General features: G+C 37.6%; 1 protein-coding gene across 3 annotated transcripts in view; it reads right to left on the bottom strand.

Annotated features, from left to right (window-relative positions):
- Positions 1-410: 410 nt before the first annotated feature.
- The window catches only part of LOC6496565 (cAMP-dependent protein kinase type II regulatory subunit), a 40,473-nt gene continuing 18,053 nt past the window's right edge, over positions 411-22,830 (bottom strand). The window contains exons 3-10 of one of the 3 annotated variants that reach the window (XM_001961128.4): positions 17,877-18,097; positions 11,756-11,934; positions 11,479-11,579; positions 10,710-10,805; positions 10,412-10,559; positions 10,269-10,344; positions 9,929-10,114; positions 411-8,549 (exon numbers count right to left, since the gene is read on the bottom strand). In XM_001961128.4, the coding sequence (XP_001961164.1) occupies positions 8,419-8,549; positions 9,929-10,114; positions 10,269-10,344; positions 10,412-10,559; positions 10,710-10,805; positions 11,479-11,579; positions 11,756-11,934; positions 17,877-18,090 (1,131 nt within the window). In that variant the 5' untranslated portion in view covers positions 18,091-18,097 and the 3' untranslated portion in view covers positions 411-8,418. Of the gene's footprint in view, positions 8,550-8,939; positions 9,659-9,928; positions 10,115-10,268; positions 10,345-10,411; positions 10,560-10,709; positions 10,806-11,478; positions 11,580-11,755; positions 11,935-17,876; positions 18,098-22,830 lie in introns of those variants that run through there. The other 2 variants (XM_032450094.2, XM_044715849.1) reach the window with 2 other exon arrangements.

Here is a 22,830-nt window from a genome sequence, read left to right as displayed (position 1 = left end):
TTTCTTAAAGTTTCTTCTGACTTTTATTGAGAATAAAAAATTTGTGTTTTTAATATGTGGTAGACTAGACACTATCCCGAAGGACCCATTTTATATTATCCATCTAAAATCGAATTTTAATCGAAGTACTCCCATATTAGTAAGCAAAAAAACTGATTCGTTTAGTATTTAGTAACCTTTAGCTGTTATTTAATAAAAAAAGATTTATAGATTAAAGATTAAATTAAAAATATTGAAGATAGATAAAAAAAAATATTTAACTTTTAAATGTTGGAGAATTAAAGCTTAACACTTATTAAGCGGTATAACTACTAATACTACTTGGTTCGAATAAAGTTGACTGAAGTATTTTTCATAATTTATTATAATAATTTGTTTTCAGCCCCTTCCATTCAAAAAATAAAGTCACGTTTGTTTTATCGCATTTATTAAACTTGTATTTGTCAAGTCCTGACCGTTGTTGTTGTTATTGTTGTTGCTGTTCTCCATTGTGGCGCATCGAGTTTCAGCCCTGCACACTGTTCCAGTTCTGGTACGCAACTGCCGGCGTCCAACTGTCTACCAACTGTGCATACTACCAAACCTCGATCGGCGACAGCGACACAACGCTGTCGCCTCGCTACAACGGTACTTTGTAAAGCGACAAAATCCCAGCAACGGTTGCCTGGCAACCACACACTCACAGCGCAAGAGGCTGATGCAATACTATCACTCTGGTGAAATACCCGAAATGTGTATTCGCACACACACACACACACACATATATCCGCAGCCACGCAGTCTCAATGCGCCGACACGGCCATCCTGACTCTAACACGACCTCGTGTAGAAAATAGCAGCATTCGAATTTCCTTACTTTATTAGACTGAACATTAAATAGTTTCATCCAATTTTCTTATCTTAACTTAAACAAATTATCGTATTGACTGTTTCACAAAACAGTATTCAGTTCCATAACTATAATTTTTTTTATCAATTCAATTCAACTTTTTCTTTCTTTCTTTTCATTTCTTTGTTTTACTTCTTCTTTTATATAATCCATTCTTCTTCATTATTCACTCCTATAGTCGCATAATCAAATACCCCACACGCCATGATCAAAACAAACAATATGTTTTGCACTTGTGCTTGCATTATATTTTATGGACTCAGTACTCTGCCATTTTCATTGGCCAGCAGTACAACTTTTTCACCCTTATTGGTGTACTTCATTTTCTTCTTCAATACTCTCAGTATTTTCATCTTCACTCTTTTCTTCAATACTCTCAATATTTTCATTTTCACTCTTTTCTTCAATACTCTCAATATTTTCATTTTCACTCTCTTCTGTAGCGGTTACGTTTCTTTCATCTAAATTATTATAATCATCGTACACATTTAGCTCTTCGGGAACTTGCCCCTCTGGTAATTTTCTTAAATCCTCATGTGCATATTTATAATTTCTTTTACTAGTTAAAGACTTTAAAATGTACCTGTCACCTTCTAGAACTTTTACTATTTCAAAAGGTCCCCTAAATTTTGGACTTAGCTTGGTCTGGTGTCTTTCTTCGCTCTTAAGTAATACGAAATCTCCAATTTTGTGCCTTTTTATTTTTGCCTTATTTCTATCAAATCGTTCTTTATCATAAGCTGCACTGGCTAATACATTCTTTGCAGCTTGCGCTCTTACGTTTGGCAAGTCAATAACATTTTCTACATCACTAGGTGGAAGTAATCCCAATGGGCGTGCTACCTTTCCCAATAACATTTCTAAAGGACTTGCTTTCGTAGTGCGATTGGTTGTACAATTAATTGCCAACTGTACCTCTCCCAACGCATCCTGCCAAGATTGTGTTCCCGTTTCAACCGCCGTTAACATATTCTTCAACGTGCTCATAGTTCGCTCCACTTGGCCATTAGCTCGACTTGCACCAGTGGCTATCAAATGCAATTTTATTTTTTGATCTGAACAAAATTGACTGAACTTTGCGCCTGTAAAACACCTTCCCTGGTCAGCTATTATTCGGTTTGGTACTCCAAACAATGAAACGGCAGATTGAACGGCCCTTATACAACTCTCACTGTCTAATTTAAGACTATGACTAAGATAGACATATTTGGTAAACGCGTCTATCTGAACAATAACGTACTCCTTCTGATCACTCTTGCCACTTAATTTTCCTGTGATATCGATGTGGATAGTGTGCCAAGGAATAGTGACTTTTGGTATTGGATGTAATTCCGCCTGTATTTTTCCTGAAGTGGATTTTGACATTTTGCAAGTGATGCAGTTGTCGACAAATTTTTTTACGTATTTTGACATATTGTCAAACCAGTAGAAATCGTAAGTTTTATCTAATGTCTTTTCGAAACCTAGATGCATTATGGACTCATGCACTTGATTTATGACAGACCATCTGAAAGCTCGTGGCACCACTGGTAAGCAACGTGTTCTCCCATTTCTTTGTATCTTTCGATGAAGAACTTCTGCCCTTAATTCATAGGTTTTCGCAATATCTTCAGGAAGAGAAGAGTTTTTAAAATGTTTAACAATTTCGACTATGTCCACATCTCTACGTTGTTCAGCAATAAGCCAGTTGCTTGAAATTTCAGCTAAATTTACTCTTTTCTCTTCGACTATTTTTGCGGTTGTAGTAGACTTTTTTGAAAGGGGATTTCTCGATAAAAAGTCAACGTGTGCCATCCTTTTCCCTTCTCTATACTGAATATCGAATGTGAATTGCTGCAAATAACCCCACCAACGCTGTGCTCTGGGGGTTAAATCTCGTTTATTTCTCGCCGCCTTAAGCGAGTTGCAGTCAGTATAAACTAAAAAGTTCCTGCCCAGCAAATAATGTCGAAAATGCTTAATGGCGTTCACGACAGCTAAGGTTTCCAACTCGTACGAGTGATATCTTGATTCTGCCGGTGAAGTAGTTTTGCTATAGTATTCTATTACCTGGGGTTTGTTATTAATTTTGTGTAATAAAATTGCACCGTACCCACTGCAACTGGCGTCTGTGTGCAATTCGATTGGATAAGAAGGGTCAAAAATAACAAGGACTGGTTTGTCGGTAAGAGTGGCAATAACCTTTTTCCGTATCTGTTCATGCTCTGTTTTCCAAATAAATTTGTTTTTATCTGCAGTTAAGAAATATAACGGTTTCATTAATTGTGAAAATCCCTTAATAAACTGTCGGAAATAGGATGCTAGCCCAATGAATTGTCTAAGTGAAGTGACTGACTGTGGAGGCGGAAGAGCAGTCAACGCTACAACTTTCTGTGGGTTTGGACGAATCTCACCCGCACTTATATTGTAACCCAAATATTGAACCGATGTTTTCAAGAATGAGCACTTTGTAAGATTGAATGAAAATCCAGCCTTTGTCAAAACATCTAGAACGATCTGTAATCTTTCTAGGGCCTCGCATTTTGTTGAGGCGGCTATCATGATATCATCCATATAGACGATGACAAAGGAATTTGCTAGATCCCCTAGCGCCTGTATTACTAATCGTTGAAAAACAGAAGGTGCGTTTTTGAGTCCAAATGGCATGGACAGGAACTCGTATTGACCATCCGGAGTCACAAACGCCGTGTACTCGATAGAATCTGAATGTAAAGGAATTTGGTAATATCCGCTGGCCATGTCTAGACATGTAAAGTAATTAACTCCCCCAAGCCTATTGATTTGATCTTGTATAAGTGGTAAAGGGTATTTATCAGCGACCGTATTTGAATTCAGCTCTCTAAAGTCAACACAAAGTCTGTCCGTACCATTTTTTTTTTCACTAACAATATAGGGCTTGCATAAGGTGAGCAGCTTGGCCTAATTATATTGCATTTTAGCAGTTCATTAATTTTGTCCCTAACCAAATCTCGCTCGCATGGACTTAAACGATATGGCCTTCTCTGTACGGTTTTTGTTGGATCAATCAACCTAATTTTCATTTCGCCAATTCTGACTTTAGTACTTGGGATCCCAGTTATAAATGAATTTGAGTACTTTGCCAACAGTGAATGTAGTTTTATTTTATCTTGTCCCTCAAGCTCAGTATCAATATCGGCTGGCTCATTGCCGGTACACAAATTAACTACTTTGGTCTTTGAGATCCTAAATTGGTTTGATGAAATGACAATATCAAGACCCTGATTTAATATCTCACGGCCAATTACAATGTCGTTCTGCATATCATCATCGCCTATAACGTGAAACAAAATTTCAATACAGTAATCGTCAATTTTTACATTGCTTAATATTTGTACAGTACTACATATTCCATTGCTGCCGATACCTTTTAACATAACAATATTATTGAATCTTTTACCAGAAAATTTGGTACTTAGCTTTTCTTTTATCAACGAGCATTCCGATCCCGAATCGAAGGTGATTTCGAAAATTTGGCCTCTATGGTTCAGACATCCCTTTGGTACTGCAATACTGCACTGTTCCACTCGCTTCTCCCGATTGAATGCCTTGTTCCTATCGACTTCCTTCTTTGTACATTGGGTGGATATGTGACCCAATTCTCCGCACTTGTAGCAAGTTAAATTTGATTTTCCACGGTGATGAACATCATGCCTGCCATGTTGGATTTTATCAGTCGCGAATTGATTCTGTTGTTTCCTGAATCTGCATTCAGCCATTTTATGGCCCACTTTTCCGCAGAAATGGCACTCCATCGGTGATTGTTTTTGCCGTTTAGAATAAGTTTCAGCCTGATGCTCCATAGCGCCGCTTTTCCTTTTAATAAAAGTGAATGCTTTTAATTCGGACTGTAGATCGACTCTGGTTCGAACATTTGATGTGAAACTTAAACGCTGCAATCGGTGATCGAAGCTTGCCAGCAGCGCAAGGGTCACAGACACAGCAATCTCTTCGTTATCCATTTGACGCCATTTTGTTGTAAGTTCGGTAACCATGCGACTTGCATGAACAGCCAGACTCTCGCCATCAGTCGGTCGATTTGATAGCATATTAAGAAACATAGCGGCTGGTGTTTCTATAGTATCGAAGCGTTGTATAAACAATTCTTTAAACTCAGGCCAAGTAATTTCAGCATAGCACACTTGCGAAAGCCATTGCGAAGCACTTCCTTCTAAAGCCGAACTCAAGGCCATAACCAATGCACTGCTTCTCAACGTGTTTTCTTGTAAAATCACTTCCACCGTTGTGCACCACGATGATGCGTTGGCGCCTGATTTGTCTGGGTTGAATTTGGGTAGTTGCACAGTTTTGTTCTGCCCTGCATCAGGTACAGTTGTTTTTATGGCTTTCACTAGTTCAATTAAATTTTTATTTTGTAGCTCCATCAGGGCACGCCATGGTCCATCTAGTGCTGAAGGCTGGTGGCCAGATCCCACTTCTGATGTCAAGTCCTGACCGTTGTTGTTGTTATTGTTGTTGCTGTTCTCCATTGTGGCGCATCGAGTTTCAGCCCTGCACACTGTTCCAGTTCTGGTACGCAACTGCCGGCGTCCAACTGTCTACCAACTGTGCATACTACCAAACCTCGATCGGCGACAGCGACACAACGCTGTCGCCTCGCTACAACGGTACTTTGTAAAGCGACAAAATCCCAGCAACGGTTGCCTGGCAACCACACACTCACAGCGCAAGAGGCTGATGCAATACTATCACTCTGGTGAAATACCCGAAATGTGTATTCGCACACACACACACACACACATATATCCGCAGCCACGCAGTCTCAATGCGCCGACATATTCATCATTCGTCATGCTTGCTTTTCATGTTTCCATTTTTTTGCTTTTATTTTCATAAATTGTTTGCGACATAACAAGGACATCTTAATATGAAGTTAGTTGATTTCTCCCATATCTTAATAATCATCATCGCTTCGGTCTTACAAATTAACTTTCTATGCCATTCATTTAGCTGCAGGTTATTTAAAATCAATATTTTGGCATCGGTAAACGAAACAAAATTAAAATTAGGGTTGTATGTATATGGCGAAAGCAGGATATACTTGATTTGCATTTTTTTTTGTTGGTAGTTGCAGCTTCTTCGGCGATTAATGTAAATAAAGTTTTTTTTTCAGTGTCTACAAATATTCAGTGTCAAATATTTTATACTTAATGCATTCTTATTTTTTTTATTTCTTTCGTTTGTATTTGTTTTTTTTGTTTTTTTGTTTTTATTCATATCTTGTTACACATACATAATTTAATACGCTTTATGCATAATTACAACACAACAGTTAAAATACGAATAGCTCTTACTATTTTTTCTTCTTTAAATTTATTCTTTTTTCGGTGAAGTTTGAAATTTGCGCGTTAAGAATTCATAATTTCTGAAGGACTCTATAGGTTCTCGTATTTATTTTTATTTTTTTTTTTTTATTGAGCTTTTATTATGTATGGCTTGAGTGTGTTTTGTGTGTGTGTGTGTGCGTATGGTGTGTGCGTGTGTAGTTGTAGTTGGTATGTGGAAGAAAATGGCCAGCACTTTCTGGTTCTTAATTAGTTTCTAGATCATTACTCGTTCGATATATATTAAGGTTTATCTTTCTCTTTTTATGTTCTTGTTTTGAAAATTTGCAAGAATTTGTTTGCTTTAAAGTCTTGAACATAGACTAGACACCAATTAAGATTAAAAACATATTTGTATATATTATAATTTTATTATTTTTCGCACCGACAGTGCGAACTGTCGGGCAGCAATTATATGTAATTACATATATGATATTTTCTCCGTTTCTTGTATTATATGTAGTTTCTTTTAGCTTTGAACACCTCTTGACTGTTGGTATGCCAGTTGAATTGATTTAATTTAATATTATACCTATTTATATATTTATATATGCATGTTCACTGATTATAATTATTCATCTAAGATTTGTTTAGTTACGCAGTTTGTTCAAAACAATGGGGTTACACATTCACATACAAAGTAGTTGGATTCGGTTTAGGTATTAGGTTTTTAGGCTTTACCATAGTTTAAGCTCATTCAGTTATATAAATAGATATATATATTAAGATATATATATATAAATAGATGTAGATATAGGGTAGTACAGGTATTGAACAGCAACAAAAACGGGAATATACTAAGTACACATCTTATCCACATCCAGGCCGATCTCCGTTCAGGTCGATATTGCTTTGATTGGTTCACCTAACCAGATACCCTAGGGCCCGCGACAATAAAAGACATACCCAATATACACATCGTAAGGAGAACAATCTAAAGCGTTTGAAACACACAACTTTCCCATTCACTTTCTCTCTACTACTCTGTCTAGGTCTCCCGCCCTTTCTCTCTGCTAAATTTCGTTTTTTTGTTTTTTCCCTAGTTTTTGCTCAAAGTTTTCTAAGTTGATCCCATGCAACATATTGATTGTGCCTTTAGCTTCTACCTCTGCTATTTCCGATTAAATCCCAACGCATCCTCCTCCTCTCCGAGAACCGAACTGATATTATAGCACTTGCTCATGAGATCGCTCCGAATCGCTTTCGTTATCGTGTTTTTTTGGGAAATGGATTTGAAAATCAGATATCCTTGAATCGCCTCCCTAACTCGCTGGCTGAAGTGCCTGTCCAGCTGTATAGACTAGTACATACATTGATTGGTTGTGTTGTTCTTTTGTTAGATTCAATATTAAATTAATTTCTCATTATGCAAGTTTTTTACTTTTTTACTCTTTCAGTTTTTAGTTTTTAATTTGTGTGTAAGTATTTTGTCCGATATATGTGTGGGTTTGGAAACTCTTAGCTTGCTGATGTGTGTGGTTCAATTTGCTCTTACTTGATATATATTTAATTATAGCTTTCGCTTCTTTTGTTTTTTCGCTTATCGTATAATTAGCAGCCAATGAAACAAACTATGAATAAATCAATGAATAACAAAAAGGATATATCATATAAAACAAAACTTAAATTAGTAAATTTTTAACATTCCCGTTGAGCCAATCTTCCTTTCTTTCTTGTTTTTTACTTTTTTTTAGAGTTTTTGTTTGCTGATTGCATTTGAATTCATTTTTGCCCAATTAATTACATTACAAATTACAATTGCTAAATACATACAATACAATAACTTGCTTTTTGCTTTTTTCATTATTTTTTTGTTTTAGATTTTTTTAGATTTAAGAAACATTGCTAAGCTTCTTCTCATGATCAACATCGTCATCATTATTTTAGTATTATAGATTAATTTCAATTATCAAATATTCAAGATTAAGTTTAAATGATTTGTTGTGTCCTTGTGTGTGTATTGTTTGTTTGGTATTTGTGCCTTGTTTGTTGCTTGTTTGTTTGTTGGTTTGTTTGTTGTCTGTTGTATTGCTCAATTTGAAAGAAAAAACATACAAAATAAAATCCTAAATAAGCCTGCAAGTGACCGTTGTTGCTTTTCTGTTGCAGTTGCTGTTTGTTGTAGCTTTCTTGATGGTGGTTTTTGTTGGTTGTTGTTCAGACTTTTTATCGTGTATCGGTGATATTGTTTTTGCTGCCAAATATCTTCACCAACTGCGACTCGTAGTCGTCAATGTTGCGCTTCATAATATCCATGCAGGGACCCAGCAAACGCTCAAACGCCTTAACATCCAGGACTGAATCGAAAGAGAAATTTTTTATTAATTGTTTGTTGACATTTTTAGTTGAATAAAAAACACATAGTGCATGCCGGGAAACAAGGACTTCTCTGGGAACAGGGGTTTAGTAATTCTTAATCAAAACAACTGGTTAGCACACGCTCCGAAACCCAAATCCTTCCATCCATTTACTCATTCTCGATCTCTTGATCACCACAGGCCCCTTATAGCTTCTATATAGCCGAGTCTTACCGATCCATTAACCCATTGATGCCTGTGTCATCTTCAGGCGTTTTCAGTATTCATTGAGCTGTTTTTCATTCTTCATTTATTTTTGGGGGAACGATGATAGGACATGTTTTTGAAGGCGATTGTGTGTAGGGGAAAAAAAAACTCCTTTCTTCTTTTTAATAATTTTTTTTATATTAAAGAAAATAAAAAATTTGGAATGTTTCTGCAAGAATTTCCGGAAAACTGTTGGCTCTACATTTGAGAATTTTGTTGAACAATCCGAAAGGTAATGCGAAACACGAAAGATAATCAAAATAATTATATAAACTTGACTCATTCACAAATTGGTGTTGCGGCGGGCCATGTCGGTGAACATTTGCTCGTAGATCACGATATTGCGCTTAAGGACATCGGTCAGGAAGCCCATAATGCGTTCAAAGGCCTCGGTGTCTAGGACTGGACGGAGTTTCAGGTTTTAAATTAGGAATTGTTATAAATAGATGTTAGAGGAAAAAGTTATTTAAACGCTCTCATTTGGACTTTTTTAGGAGGTTAGGAGGAGATTCGTTGTGGTCTATTACGATAATTACTATAATAATTATGAAAAGGATCAAAACTTAAACAAAATTCTTAACTTGTAAGCTAGTTATCTCATAGAAATGACATTTAAACATTTTCTAAACAAAAGACCACTTTTAATTAACTTAGTTATAATTTTCCTCCAAAAACTCGTCCAAAAGAGGTCGCAATCTAGTCTCCTAACTAAGATTAAATCAAATTCAAGTTATCGAAGTATTCGCGCAGGTCCTGTTCCAAATAGCGATACTCGCTGATACTACGCTGGATGCCCCCGCTGCACTTTCCCATGAGGCGCTCGAAGCAAATTACATCCAAGACTACGGATACACACAGAGGCGCACAACAAATACATCACATACATAGGGGGAGGATAGTGGGGGTGGTGTGTGGGAGAGGGTGGTGGTGGAAAAAATACAAAAAACAAATAAACAAAAGCATTAGGGATTAGGCCAAGCAATATAGTGCGACGGAATGGAACTGGTGTCTGGGAGAGATCAACTGTAACTGAAAGGCATTCCGTGTCGCCGCCGCGGGGCACATGGGGCACATGGGGCACACACGGGCCAGACAGTTGGCAGGACACTCACATGCTAGCTTGACGGGACCACCCGTGGCATAAACGGAGGCGGCACGTGGCCGATGTGTCACCAGAGCCAGCTCGCCAAAGTACTGGCCCTTGCCCAGCTGCGAGATCTCCACCTCGGCGTCCTCCTGGTCCATGCGGACGGACACGGTGCCCTCCTCGATGAAGTACATGCCATCGGCGGCGTCACCTGGGGAAAGGTAAGAGAAATCGATGCTTTTTAGAAAGAGTGTCCTTTGGGAAGCAAAAACTGAACTTGTGGGTAAAATATTTCAACGTTTTCAAGAGTTTCATAAACTAATATTTATAAGAACTCCATTTATGTATCATTTTCTGAGACTTACCCTGCTTGATGATGCGTGCTCCGTTATCGTAGCTCTTTGAAACCAAAGCATCTGCCAGATTCATGCGTTCATAGTTCTGGAAAGCACAAGCCATTAGATATGGTTGGGGAGAATGATTTAGGGCGAAAGGCGTGGCTACCCACCTGCAAAGCCTTCAGCATCGGCACACTGTTCAACAGCTCCTCGTACATTTTCCGCTTTCTGAATGCGGACTTCAATAGGATGCGCCGGAAGGTCTGGCGATCCATGGCCCACAGCAATCCGTTCGTTTCCGCCTGGACGGTGGCAGCTCTGGATATCCGAATTAGATATTTGATTATCAGTAAAGTCTATTTATAAGCCTATTAACACGTTGTAATTGTGGCTCAGACACCGCGGAAAATTTGGCATAATGAATCAATCAAATACCATGTTTCGTGGGGGCTAGTTCGCATCACATACCTGGGCATGTTGTAGAGCAGCGCTAATTCACCAAAGAGTCCAGTGTGATTGTAGGTGTTAATGTGCTTGTCATTAATATACACTTTGTAGATGCCACTGTAGCGGTTGGGGATTTGACGGTTGAGGGTTAAGGTTCAGTTTCAAAAACAGACAGAGAGGGAGAGAAGAGAGAAAAATGCACGTTTAATTGATTGCAATTTATAATTGATGCGGTACATGTTTGCTCATCAATATGTAAATGCCTATTAATTGCCATATCAAATATAAATTCCAATTCAAATACACATTAATTAGGCCGCAAATAAATGAATGGTGCTCTTGTCGGTATGCCTGAGCGATTATGCGGTAATAATTCTTAGAAAATTGTTTAAATTGCAGAAAGAAATGCAAATTGAAGCGGTTGCAGTTATTGTTGCTGAAAATGTGGAATTTTTATTGTGTTTTCTTTATTTTAAATATTTTATTAAAATCCTAGCTGTTCTCTATTATTTCAATTTAAATATTTGGACTATATGAGCTTATATTTATAACCCACTATCTATCTAACTTACAAGTAGATTGAACTTGAAAATAAATAATCTTTTCAGTTACATTTTTCCCATTCACAAAACCATTGATTTACGTAATATATTAACTTTTTTTAATGCCTATATATGTCTATACCGAAATACAAAACTTTTTCCTTCAAAAAAGAAAAAAGAATAAGACAATCATGACTGGCAAGCATTATTCATGAAGTTTGATTGGAAATTTGTTTTGTTTTACTTACGATTCAATAACATAAAAGTTATCGCCGTCGTCGCCCTGGCGAATGATATAATCGCCTGGCTGAACCTTTCGCTCGAACATCGCATCCAGGACCTGGTTCATCTGCAAAAACAAATCGGTTACAAAAGGATACAATGAAGAGGAGGGCAACCAAAAGGGGATAATCCTGGCACACGCGATGCCAAAAAGTAAACCGCAGGCAGTATGTGTGCCTGCCTGTCAACCCGCCTGCCTGGGGATTTATGATTTATGTAGTGGAATAGACAACTGCCACGAACCTGCTCCTTTTCGAGGGAACGGAAGAGAAGGACGTTCTTCACCGATTCGACAAGTCGGGCCCGCTGGTCATCTGTCTTGGGGAATACGGCAGTGGCACCATCATCGTCATCATCTGCCTCCGGGTCGTAGGCCTCCGCGAAGACTGATTTGCGGCGAGAAGTGGCCATAACTGGTGGTTCTGTGGGATGAAATAAGGGCATAAATCACATTAATGTTAATACAACTATATTAAAAGTTTCAGTTATCTTTTTGAACAAAAAAACCATCATCTTCTGGTTATGTAACGACCTGAAAATGCCTTGAAATGTGTACCATCTGAGTGGAATTTGCCACTCTGGCAGATCCCCTGCTGGTATTTCAATTGCATTTCAAATGAAACTGCATCCGAGGAGGAGCTCGTATATCAACGAGAGACAGCATAATCTAATGGAATTCTCTAACAAGTACTATATACTTTTTATGCACAAAAAAATAAATAATTTAAAATTATATAAATAAAATAAAACATAAAATTTAAGACTTTTAATAGAAACCCACCAAAATGTATTTATTTTAAGGCTTAGCACTATTTTTCTTAGTGTTCTGCTATCTTTTGTTTTAAAGCTATCTTGTAGATTTTATTTCCTGGAGAATTCAAAGCATTCTTCATCTGAGATTTCCCTTGAAAGCTACTTGCGCTACTAGCCGGGGCTTTCGAAGCAATCAGCGCTCATCATTTTACAACAATTTGAGCTGCTTTTTAAATGCTTTTCCCCTTATTTTAAGCCGCTGCGCCAATTGCTGCAATTATAAATTCAAGTCGAACCCACAGCCGCAACACCTAAAGTGAGCTTGATGCCTTTGAGTATATTTTTTTGTACAATATGGTCAACAAAATGTAATTTCTGCTTCAGTCGAGCTGTGAGCTTACCAGCCAATAAATTACCAGACACCTGAGTAGACATTTTCAATTGCAGTGGCTGCTGTTGTTGGTTGGTGATTTGGTTTTTGTGCGTGTCGCCGAATTTAGTAACGATTTGAAATTGAACAAAAACCTGTTAAGCATGAACACGTTTGAAAAAATAACTAGAAACAAAAATATCTGTATTGCAATATATACAATTTTGTTATAAGAGAGTGTATGTAACTCAAGGTGAGTGATGTTTTAAAGGCAAACACTGGCACTGGAACTGGCTTAGCTTTCCCGTCACACGCTGCGTATGCGTAATAAATATTTATGCACTCGAATGTTTGGCGAAGCCTTCAGCAAGTCAGTCGATTTCGAGAGTGTTTGTGTTTACATATATTTTGTGTATATCTCTCAGGAATCAGAAATCAGAAATCAGAACCAGAATCACTCGAATCGAGTTTCGGATTTGGCAAATTGTTTGCACACTGCACTGCCCGCAGTTTTCCACTCGTCCACGTCGTCGTCGTGTCAAGTTGGCAGGCAGAGTGTCAACTTAATGATGCAATTACATCCACACAGCCACGCACTCTCAATTTTCCACCAGCTTTTCCACCAGCCAGCCACCTCCTTACCCAAGTTGGGCCACAAAAATCCAAGTAAGCCAAGTCACAGCCAAATGGCAAAGTGCAGCACCACCATGTCTATGTGTTCTCCTCTCTGTCTCCGGCGGGTGCGGTTGCTGGCAAGTATTTGTCCAAGTCCGTCCGGCTGTTTGCTTTGTGTGCCCGTAACTGTAAAACAACACCGACACGTACCCGTAACTTGGACAGAAATTGCCGTCGTGCTCTACACTTGTTATTTTTTTTATTACAGCCTCTGATTTTGCACTTGATTCCATCCGAGGTTGAAATTTTCAAGTATTTTTTGTCAGGATTTATGATTGCTGTGATAGGTTGGCAATCACTTTATTTGGTGGGGAAAATGAAACACTTTTGAAATCATTCATGGAAATTCTCAAACTCAGGCCATGGGGAAAATCTCAAGTCAATTGTCTTGCTTTTGACATTTGAAATTTTTGATTTACAAACTGATGAATGAAATATCAACTGCAAATTGCATCTGGATTGTCTTCCTAAAGACTCTTAAAGTTTTGTGTCAAGTCCCTCAAATAGTTGATTCAACTGACGCCACCAACTGGTGTCTCACAAAACTTTGAATATCATTTGGCAAATGATGCACCGAAAGTATTTCAATTAAAGTAAGTTGCCTGCTCCACAAACACACATGCACACTTGCAAATAAGCTTGCGAATTCAATTAAGGATGACAAATAAAAAGTTGACTGCATTAATTTCATTAGCAGTCTCAGACAAGGACGAGTGCCAGGACGACAGCCAGGACGAGTGCCAGTGCGAGTGACGATGACAGGGTGGAGATCGACAGCCTGACTGACAAACAGACACTGACGGGCTGACAATCACACGATGACAGTCAGCTAGTTGACGAGGTAACCGTAGTATGAATGGCCAACGGCAGGAGCCCGGCTTGGCTCACTGGCTCGATGAAAGGCGCTTCTTGGTGCGGATGCGAGTTTATGTGCGTGCTGTCGTTGTGACGTCTGCCGAGCGACTGAAAGTGCCAATGTTGGTGCCACAAGAGTGCCGCAGCATCCGCACCACCAGCAGCAGCATCTGTGCCATCTGTAGCACCAACCAGCAACCAGAAACAGGCTCCGGAGTCGCCCGCCGTTGACAGCCAAACGTCAAACCAAGGCGGAAATAGTGCCTGTAAGTAGGCAGCAGAACACGCCACTCAAGCGGACCACTGAATGTCGGCTGTCTATTTATACGGAATCGCCTCTGTATGGGTGTCAGTCGAGTTGTCTGTCGGCAGAGCCTTGTTCACTGTACAGTCAACAAAATAGGGGTTTTATAGGTGGAAATAGACCATTCTTTAGGCCTTAGAAGTTGGCCAAAAACTCATAAGCTTTTACCTAGATTGGTCTCTCGGTTTATAATAATTTATCAATAACAAGACTAATAAACAATCTAAAATATAAAATGGTCTATGATAATTTGACCATTTTTGTTTCTAATTAGATAGTTTTAAACACTTTGAATCATATTTCTTATACAAAATGCCTATTTTTTGTATTGTCTTTTAGGGAAAAGAACAGATTCTCTATTAGGCTTATCATTTACTTATTTTTTGATTATAAATATATACATATTTAAAGTTAAGAAATTTACAGAAAAGAAAATATGTATGTCATAGGTATTTTATTTAAATATTTATGAAATTAATGTTTGTTTCATAGATTTTTGAAAGGTTTTTCTCAACCAAATCTTCATATATTTTCTAAGGATAATGTATATACATCCTAAGGATAAAATATTTATGATCCTATTTAATTATCTTTGAGATAATAATAATAATACAAAAATAGTTACTTTTTCAAAAACCTGTATGTTTCTAGAAACCAAAAAAATTGATATCTGAAGTATTACAAGGAAAGAATGTGGACTGGAAAGAAAAATCCTTGTGCTTATTACAAAAACTCATTAAATTCATTAAAATTGCAGCAACACCCCCACTTTTTATGCTCAGTGCGATTATAAATAGCACCCACAGTTCCTTTGTCTTGATTAACATGAGCATTCCCTCAGCTCCTCACATAAGCATTCATATACACATTATTATTAAGCGCAACAGGAGGGTGGGACAGACGGCGACAGGACCCTGAGAGTGAGGCTGAGAGGGGAGATAAATGAAAAAAATAGATATATATAAAATAAGAGACAGCTGGCTGGAGCGACAAGTATTTCCGTTCAGGTTTGCCAGTGCCAGTGCCTGGGCCTGGTCCTGGGCCTGGGCCTAGAGTCCTTCCACAATCGCCGCTGGCATGTCAATAATGTTGAAATGTAGCTCGCTGCCACACCGCCCCGCCCTGCCTCGCAAATGGTGGCACCCCCCCGGCGGCGTGTCATGCGCCCTGTGTGCCCGATGAAGCGAATGCGGCTGCTGAGCTGTTCATCAGTATGCTCCAGTGGACCAAGTGGTCCTGCCAAGCCGACGCCTCCCGCTCCCTGGCTGGATGACTCTGTGGCCAATATGAGCGTTAATAAAATGTACCTTGTTTGGTCAGCAGGGCATACCGTTGTACACCTTTTAGTTGGCAGCAGAAAAAATAAAGGGTCCCCATTAAGCCACGTTGTTAGGCTCACGCTGCGTATACGCAATATTCGTGGCACACGCTTTAGGACTTTAAAGCTCTCGCTCTTGCTCTCTCTGATTTAAGCAAGGACTTTGTGGCGCGGCAAGGTTTTTCTTTTTTCTGCCACAAATAGACATCAAAGCACAAAAATACAGACACCGATCGATGAAACGCGGTCGGGATAGTCTAAAAAGTGTGGCAGGTGCAAGTGGAGGTGGGAGGTGGGAGCTGGTAGGCGGAACAGGGGCGGGCCTGGCACTGGCATGGTTGTAGGCGGGGCCAGTGGCTATTTGCGTGACGCTTTCGCTCCAGTGGAGGCTACCCGGCCCGAAGGCATTTCTGGCCATCCGGTATGGCCATCACAGAACAAGAGATCCCGCCGGGATTAAAATAGTGAGACAAATCCAATAAAATGTCAGGCCAGACTTCTGACTAAAAAAATTCTAAAGGATAAATCGCTGCTTTTAAAAATCTGTATATAGGCTTTATAGTTGATGATTTTAGTTAGAAGGATTATATAATAGTTTAAGGACTAAAATCTTAAAGTTTTTTGCGTTGTTTTTTAAGTTCTTTATTTGAAAAATGTGTTTTTTAGAACGAAAACCATTATTTCATTGGATTTATGATGAAAATTATTTTTAGAAATTTATAGTTATTCTCAAAACTTGAAAGTTTAAATACTTCCCAACATTATGTCTAAAAATTTGGAAGTTGTTTAGTGGTTCTATAAAAAAAGTATCAGAAACAAGTAGTTTTCATTTAAATAGAAACAAAGTATTAGAAGTACATACATTAGTAGAAAGTAAATTAGAACTACAGGTTTTAAAATAAACAGTTCCATAAACACATATTTGTATTAAATAAGTATCCACAAAAATCTTAAATAGAATATAAAATACTTGTATTTAAGTTTCCTTCTTAGTTTCAAAACTAAATCTTATCATTTATTGTTCGATTGGATAAGGAATGACCATAGTGTACCAGTTAAACTGATTGAACTACTAATAAAGCCAATAATATATAATATCTTTATATAAAACCTTCTTTAAATAACCAATCCAATATTAATTACTGCCTTTTGTTGGCATTATGGAATGAAAACTGTACATGGCATCCATACACAAACTATGGAGCGGAGAAAGGATTGCCAGCTGCAGTCATGTTGACTGAGCCCTCCTCTGGGGCTGCTGTGTGCACAATTAATAGATTTTTAATGACAGGACCAGTTTGCCCCATTTCACCTCGCTCTCGCTCTCTCTTTCTCACATTTTGTATTTTATGCCCCGTCTCTTTCGGGGAATCTCAGTCGGTCTCTGTCCAACCACTTGACATGGCATCCCTCGAGGGCTGCGTGTTTGATTAACCGGAAGATAAACACGCAAAAGGAAGCTGTGAACAAAGGCCCCATCCAAGGCAGATGGGATGGGATGGAGGTGGAAACAAATTGAACTCTGGCTAAAGCTTCATCACCATCATTATTTAATTTGGTATTTTGTATGCTCGTGGTGCGATGGGCGCCAAAGATTTATGGCCATATGCGTGGTGGCAGGGCTAATTATCTGAACACGTGCCAAACGCCAGAGACGACTGCCCTTCTCGCCACAAACTTTTCAATTTTTGCCGAAAAACATTACAAGACAGAATAAATCTTGATTTGGCTCTTGATATATGTAGCTTCTGGTCAGAACAGAAACTGTCCGGGGAATTCATGAGCAGATTTTCCTTTCCCCAAAAACTGACACTGCTGACGTCAGAGGTTTACAGCGAAAGTTTACAGCAAATTGCATGACGGAAATAACGCAAAAACTCATAAAAGAAATAAAAGGAAAAAACTAGGAGACTAAAAATAACTCTAGCTAGAATTTTACAACACGCGGCAGCTAGAAAATGCCAACTACTTGGCCCCAAGAACCCAAAGATGACAGGACACGCAATCGAATTTCTTCCTTCATCCTCGAACCTCGAACCAGAGGGGAGACAGCACCCTGAAACAAAGGACTAAAGCGAAAAGCACTCACCATCGGCATCCTGTGAGTTGACGCTAACCTGATCATCGGTACTCTGATCCGTGTTGAGGACACTGGGACGGTCGGCTTGCAGTTTGGTGAAGTATTCGACGGCATAGTCGATCACATCCGGGGGCTGTTCGACCAGAAAGGCGATCGAAAACTGCAACAGGACCTCCTTCAGCTCATCGGGCACCTGGATCCTTCGACTCGAATCGCTCGACATATTTGTGCTGAAAATAAATACAATTTTATATTAATATTGAAAGGTAAATCAAGTTTATATTTATTTTAAGGAAAAGACAATGCCTCAAAGCCCATAAAAGCTATATTTTTTATTATTTTATTTCTCTCATATTTCTGTAAATCACATATCACGAAATTGCTGAAAATATTTCCGCCAAAAAGTGATTACAAAATACAAACTTCGAATGCGCGATTATAGACTCCCCACCAGGCACCACATGCGGTGCAATATAACACCCGAAATGTGTCCAAAGGTTCAGCAAGAGGTGGGACTGGGTTAGACCCTGGTACCCGGCGGTCACCTGCCGCCTGTCGGTCATTTAGTTGGCAATTACCGCCCCGCGGAATCACCGCCAATCCATCGCCATCAGCGACTCGTTGTTGTCATTGTTGTCACCGCAGCTGATGGCGTTGTTCGTCCACACACATATAGTTACATAGATGGTTGTTGCACGATGTCGCCCTCTGTGGTTGTGGCTGTCACTACCTGACATCGTCATCCATCGTCATGATTCAACATTGCACAATTTGAGTTTTCGGATTTTGGGCTGGCTGGGTCGGTCGTTCGTCGAAAACGACATACGTGAGATTCATGTTAAAAATGTTTGCAATTTGATTTACGGGTAAGGGTAATTCTCCTAAGTTTCCATATTTTTTTTATAGAAATTCATTTCGTTGGCATTGTCTTTTTGTTAAATTTGACAACACACAGGGGTGTATGAGGTCACAGAGTGATGCATTCAAAAACGTGATAATAAACTACTTCTGAACCGATAAACAGTCGAGAACATTTTATGATTCACTAAAATAATTCGAATTAAATAGCCAAGACTTCGAAAATATCTTGTAGAGATTCTAAGATGTTTTATACACTAATTTAAAAAAAATCCAAGTTTACCAAACTCCCAAGGGGCGTATTTTTTATATTTAATTTTAACAAAACACTAATGCCAATAGTTTTATAAGGAACTTTTTCAGAAAACGACATTTATACCCTTGAAGGTGGTTATATTTTATCTCAAAAGAGTGCAATGCAGTTAAAAATATAATGGGAAATAAATAAAATCCATATATAGATGGTCGTCTCTTTGCTCTATTCTTTCAATTTTATTTATAGTTAATCTTTTAAGTTTTTAAAACATTTACATCCTATTATTTAATGGTATGAATGAACCGAGAAGGACTTTCTATATATAACAGATAGACACAAACGAATACCTGGCAGCCCTTTAGAGCTTATTTATGGTAGTCCTGGAAATCCTGAAAGTTCTTTTCTGGGCATTAGTCAACACTAAAGCACATTCGGGTTGTATATAAGACGAGCACGGGCCAGAACTACTGGGTCAGTCTGAATCCAGACCCCATCGGACTGGTTTCTACTTTTCTATAATACTTTATTTTTAATTTATTTTTATATTTTTTTAATATTTATTTAGTCTGATCATCGTTGGACTTTAGAGCAAAGCAATCGCAGTAGATAGCCACCTGTTTCCTGCTTTTATTTTATTCTCTTATTTCAATTTTTTTTTATTTAAATATTTATTTAATACGACCAAAGCAATAGCTATCCTACCCCTGGTTCCGGCAACGACCTAACTTCGATTTTCTCTATTATTTTATTTTTATAATTATATATTCCGATTATCATTGGACTCTAGAGCAAAGCAATTGCAGTAGATAGGCTCCTGGTCCCTCTTATTTAATTTTAACCATTTTTTTTTATTTTTAATATCTGTATCACGTTGAACATATCAGCCAGGATGAAGATCAAGCATAAAAATGGTATTACCTTTAAAAACCCCAGCTTTTCTTATTTTTATATTTATTTTGATTCTTTAATTTTCCATGGTGTTTAGTTTACCAGCATTCATTTTCCTGGTGGTTTTCTGATTTTAATATTTATTTTATTTTTTCTTTTGTTTGATCATCATTGGCCTCTTGATACCGACCATTGGCAAGAAAGATCATCTTTTTATCCCTCAACCAATCTGATCGTTGATCTCTTTTCAGTTCCATTGGCTGAATTTTATTTTGTTTTTAAAAAAAATTAATGAAATAAATTATTTATTTATTTTGAATCACAATGACCTATGGGATTGTTCTTATTTTCTTATTTATTTTATTTATTTTTATACTTCTTTAATTTGATCATTGGAGTTTAGTTTACCAGCATCCATTTTGCCGATGAGTTACTTATTAAAATTTAACTTATTTTGTTATCACCATTGGTCTCTTGATACCGACCATTGGCAAGAAAGATCTCCTTTTAAACCTCAAACCATCTGATCGTTCATCTCTTTTCAGTTTCATTGGCTGAATTTTATTTTGTTTTTAAAGCAAAAAAATGAAATATTTTATTTCTTTATTTTGCATCACAATGATGGGATTGTTCTTATTTTCTTATTTATTTTATTTTTTTTTATAGTTCATTAATTTAATCATTGGAGTTTAGTTTACCAGCATCCATTTTGCCGCCGAGTTTCTTATATTTAAATTTATTTTATTATTTTTTATTTGTTTAATTTGATCATTGGAGTTTAGTTTACCAGCATCCATTTTGCTGATGAGTTTCTTATTAAAATTTATTTTATTATTTTATACTTCTTTAATTTGATTATTGGAATTTAGTTTACCAGCATCCATTTTGCCAGTGAGCTACAAAACCCCTAGTGGCTTTTTAATATTAATATTTATTTTATTTTGTTTTTTTTTTTAGTTTGATCATCATTGGTCTCTTGATACCGACCATTGACAAGAAAGATCATCTTTTCAACCCATCTGATCGTTGCTCTCTTTAGTTCCATTGGCTGAATTTTATTTTGTTTTTGAAGCAAAATAATGAAATAACTTATTTATTTATTTTGCATCACAATTTATTTTCTTCTTTATTTTATTTATTTTATACTTTAATTTGATCAATGGAGTTTAGTTTACCAGCATCCATTTTGCCAGTGAGCTACAAAACCCCTTCTTGTCTATGACCACAGGGACATCTGATTTATATAGATCTTATTATCTTATTATTTTTTACATCAGGTAGTTAAAGAGAACACTGCGAGAAAGCATCATCTCCTACCCAATAAATTTTTTGTTGTTTTATTATTTATTTATTTAAGTAAGAAGAACCTGTGCAGCAATGTGTAATATATCACAATATGGGTACTTTAGAGCATAAAACAAACCTTAAATCTATTAATTATTAAATACTTACAAAATAAAAAAAAACACAAAAAGAAAAGTGAATGAGAGTCTTGGAAAGCCTAGAAGTTTGGCTTGCCTTAGAGGGCAATTGGGGAGCTGTCTTTTTACAAGCATCCAATTTGGTCTTTCACAGTGTGAATAATTAAGGTCTCTCTGTCCAACTATACGATCGTAGAGATCTCCATACCATAAGATAGCTTTTTTGGGAGCTATAGACCTTTTATTTGGCTTGTTTCTTTGCAAAAATATGAATCAACATTTTTTAAGAGAATTGAATCATTTTGAGAACATATTTTTTGAAAGATTAGTTGAAATAAAAACAATCTTTATAAAAATAAATTAAGTCAAAAGAGAAGAGTACCAGGTATCACTTAGTCGAAAACCTTCACTCTAGAAGTGCTTCTGACTTATTTTAAATAGATTCTTATTTTTCCCAAAAATCACCAGCAAACAACTTAATTTTTGAAGCATTCACATAAATATTTATAAGTTTTGCTCGAAATATGCGTAATTATGTAAATTGCATATTGAGACTCGGCTCTCTGAGGGTGGTGGGGTGTGGGTGGAATAATGTTTTGCGAGGGCGGCATTTTGAGGAAAGTACTTTTCTTCTGGCGTCTTCTGGGCCGCAACATTTTATTTGGCCTAATTTGGAAAATTAATTTTTGGCTGCTGCCTGGGAAGGCCTGGGAATGGCTGGCAATGCCTGGCAGGATATTGTGCCAGTGAGTGCTGATTGTTTTTGTTATCCCCGCGGTTGGTTAGCAAACTTTTTCAATTAACTTCATTAATATTCAACTTGCCCTGCGGCCGGGCGGAACAAATATAAATATTTAAAACTAATAAAGGTTTCCACAAAACCAAAAACCTCGATGAAAATTTAATCGAAAAATCTCTCGACTCGATATCCAATTGAGCGTTTAAGTGTTGTTATTGCTGATTGGCTGACCGACTAAAAAAATACAAAAAATGTGTTAAAAAAAAGTAAAAAGCCAATTCTGTCGGACGGTTGTTGTTGTTGTTGTCAGACGGTATTAGACGTTGCAATTAGAGTGGGTCAAGGTGGTTCACTCAACGCACCGCCGTCCAAGCAAACGAAACGCAATTGCACAAACAACTGAAAACTACAGAGCTATTAGAAGAAAAAAAATACTATAAATAGCCCGGCTCAAGTAATGGGAGACTGAAGCAATGTCTAGCTGCCCCCATGCCCCCATGCCCCACTCATTTTCCGACCATCAGTCAAGGATTTGGATGGAGAGGATAGGATGGTTGGAAGCCAGAACACACACCAGAAGAAAGAAAAGTTAAACCATTTTCATTTCCTCACAATTTCCGCCAGCTGCCGGATAGAAAATCGGCAGCTAGAGAGGAAAAAATGCACGGCAGTTGAATGGCAAGGAGCATATAGTATATAAAATGTATCTGCTAGGGAAAGGACTCAGTTATAAAATAGCAACAAGGACTTTAAGACCTGACTGTTAAGGACCTGACTGTGGTAAGCGAATTTTGACGATTT

The sequence above is a fragment of the Drosophila ananassae genome, chromosome 3L (genome assembly GCF_017639315.1).
Source record: "Drosophila ananassae strain 14024-0371.13 chromosome 3L, ASM1763931v2, whole genome shotgun sequence".
Classification (NCBI taxonomy): Eukaryota; Metazoa; Arthropoda; class Insecta; order Diptera; family Drosophilidae; genus Drosophila; species Drosophila ananassae.
This window is presented reverse-complemented; position numbering and strand designations above follow the sequence as displayed.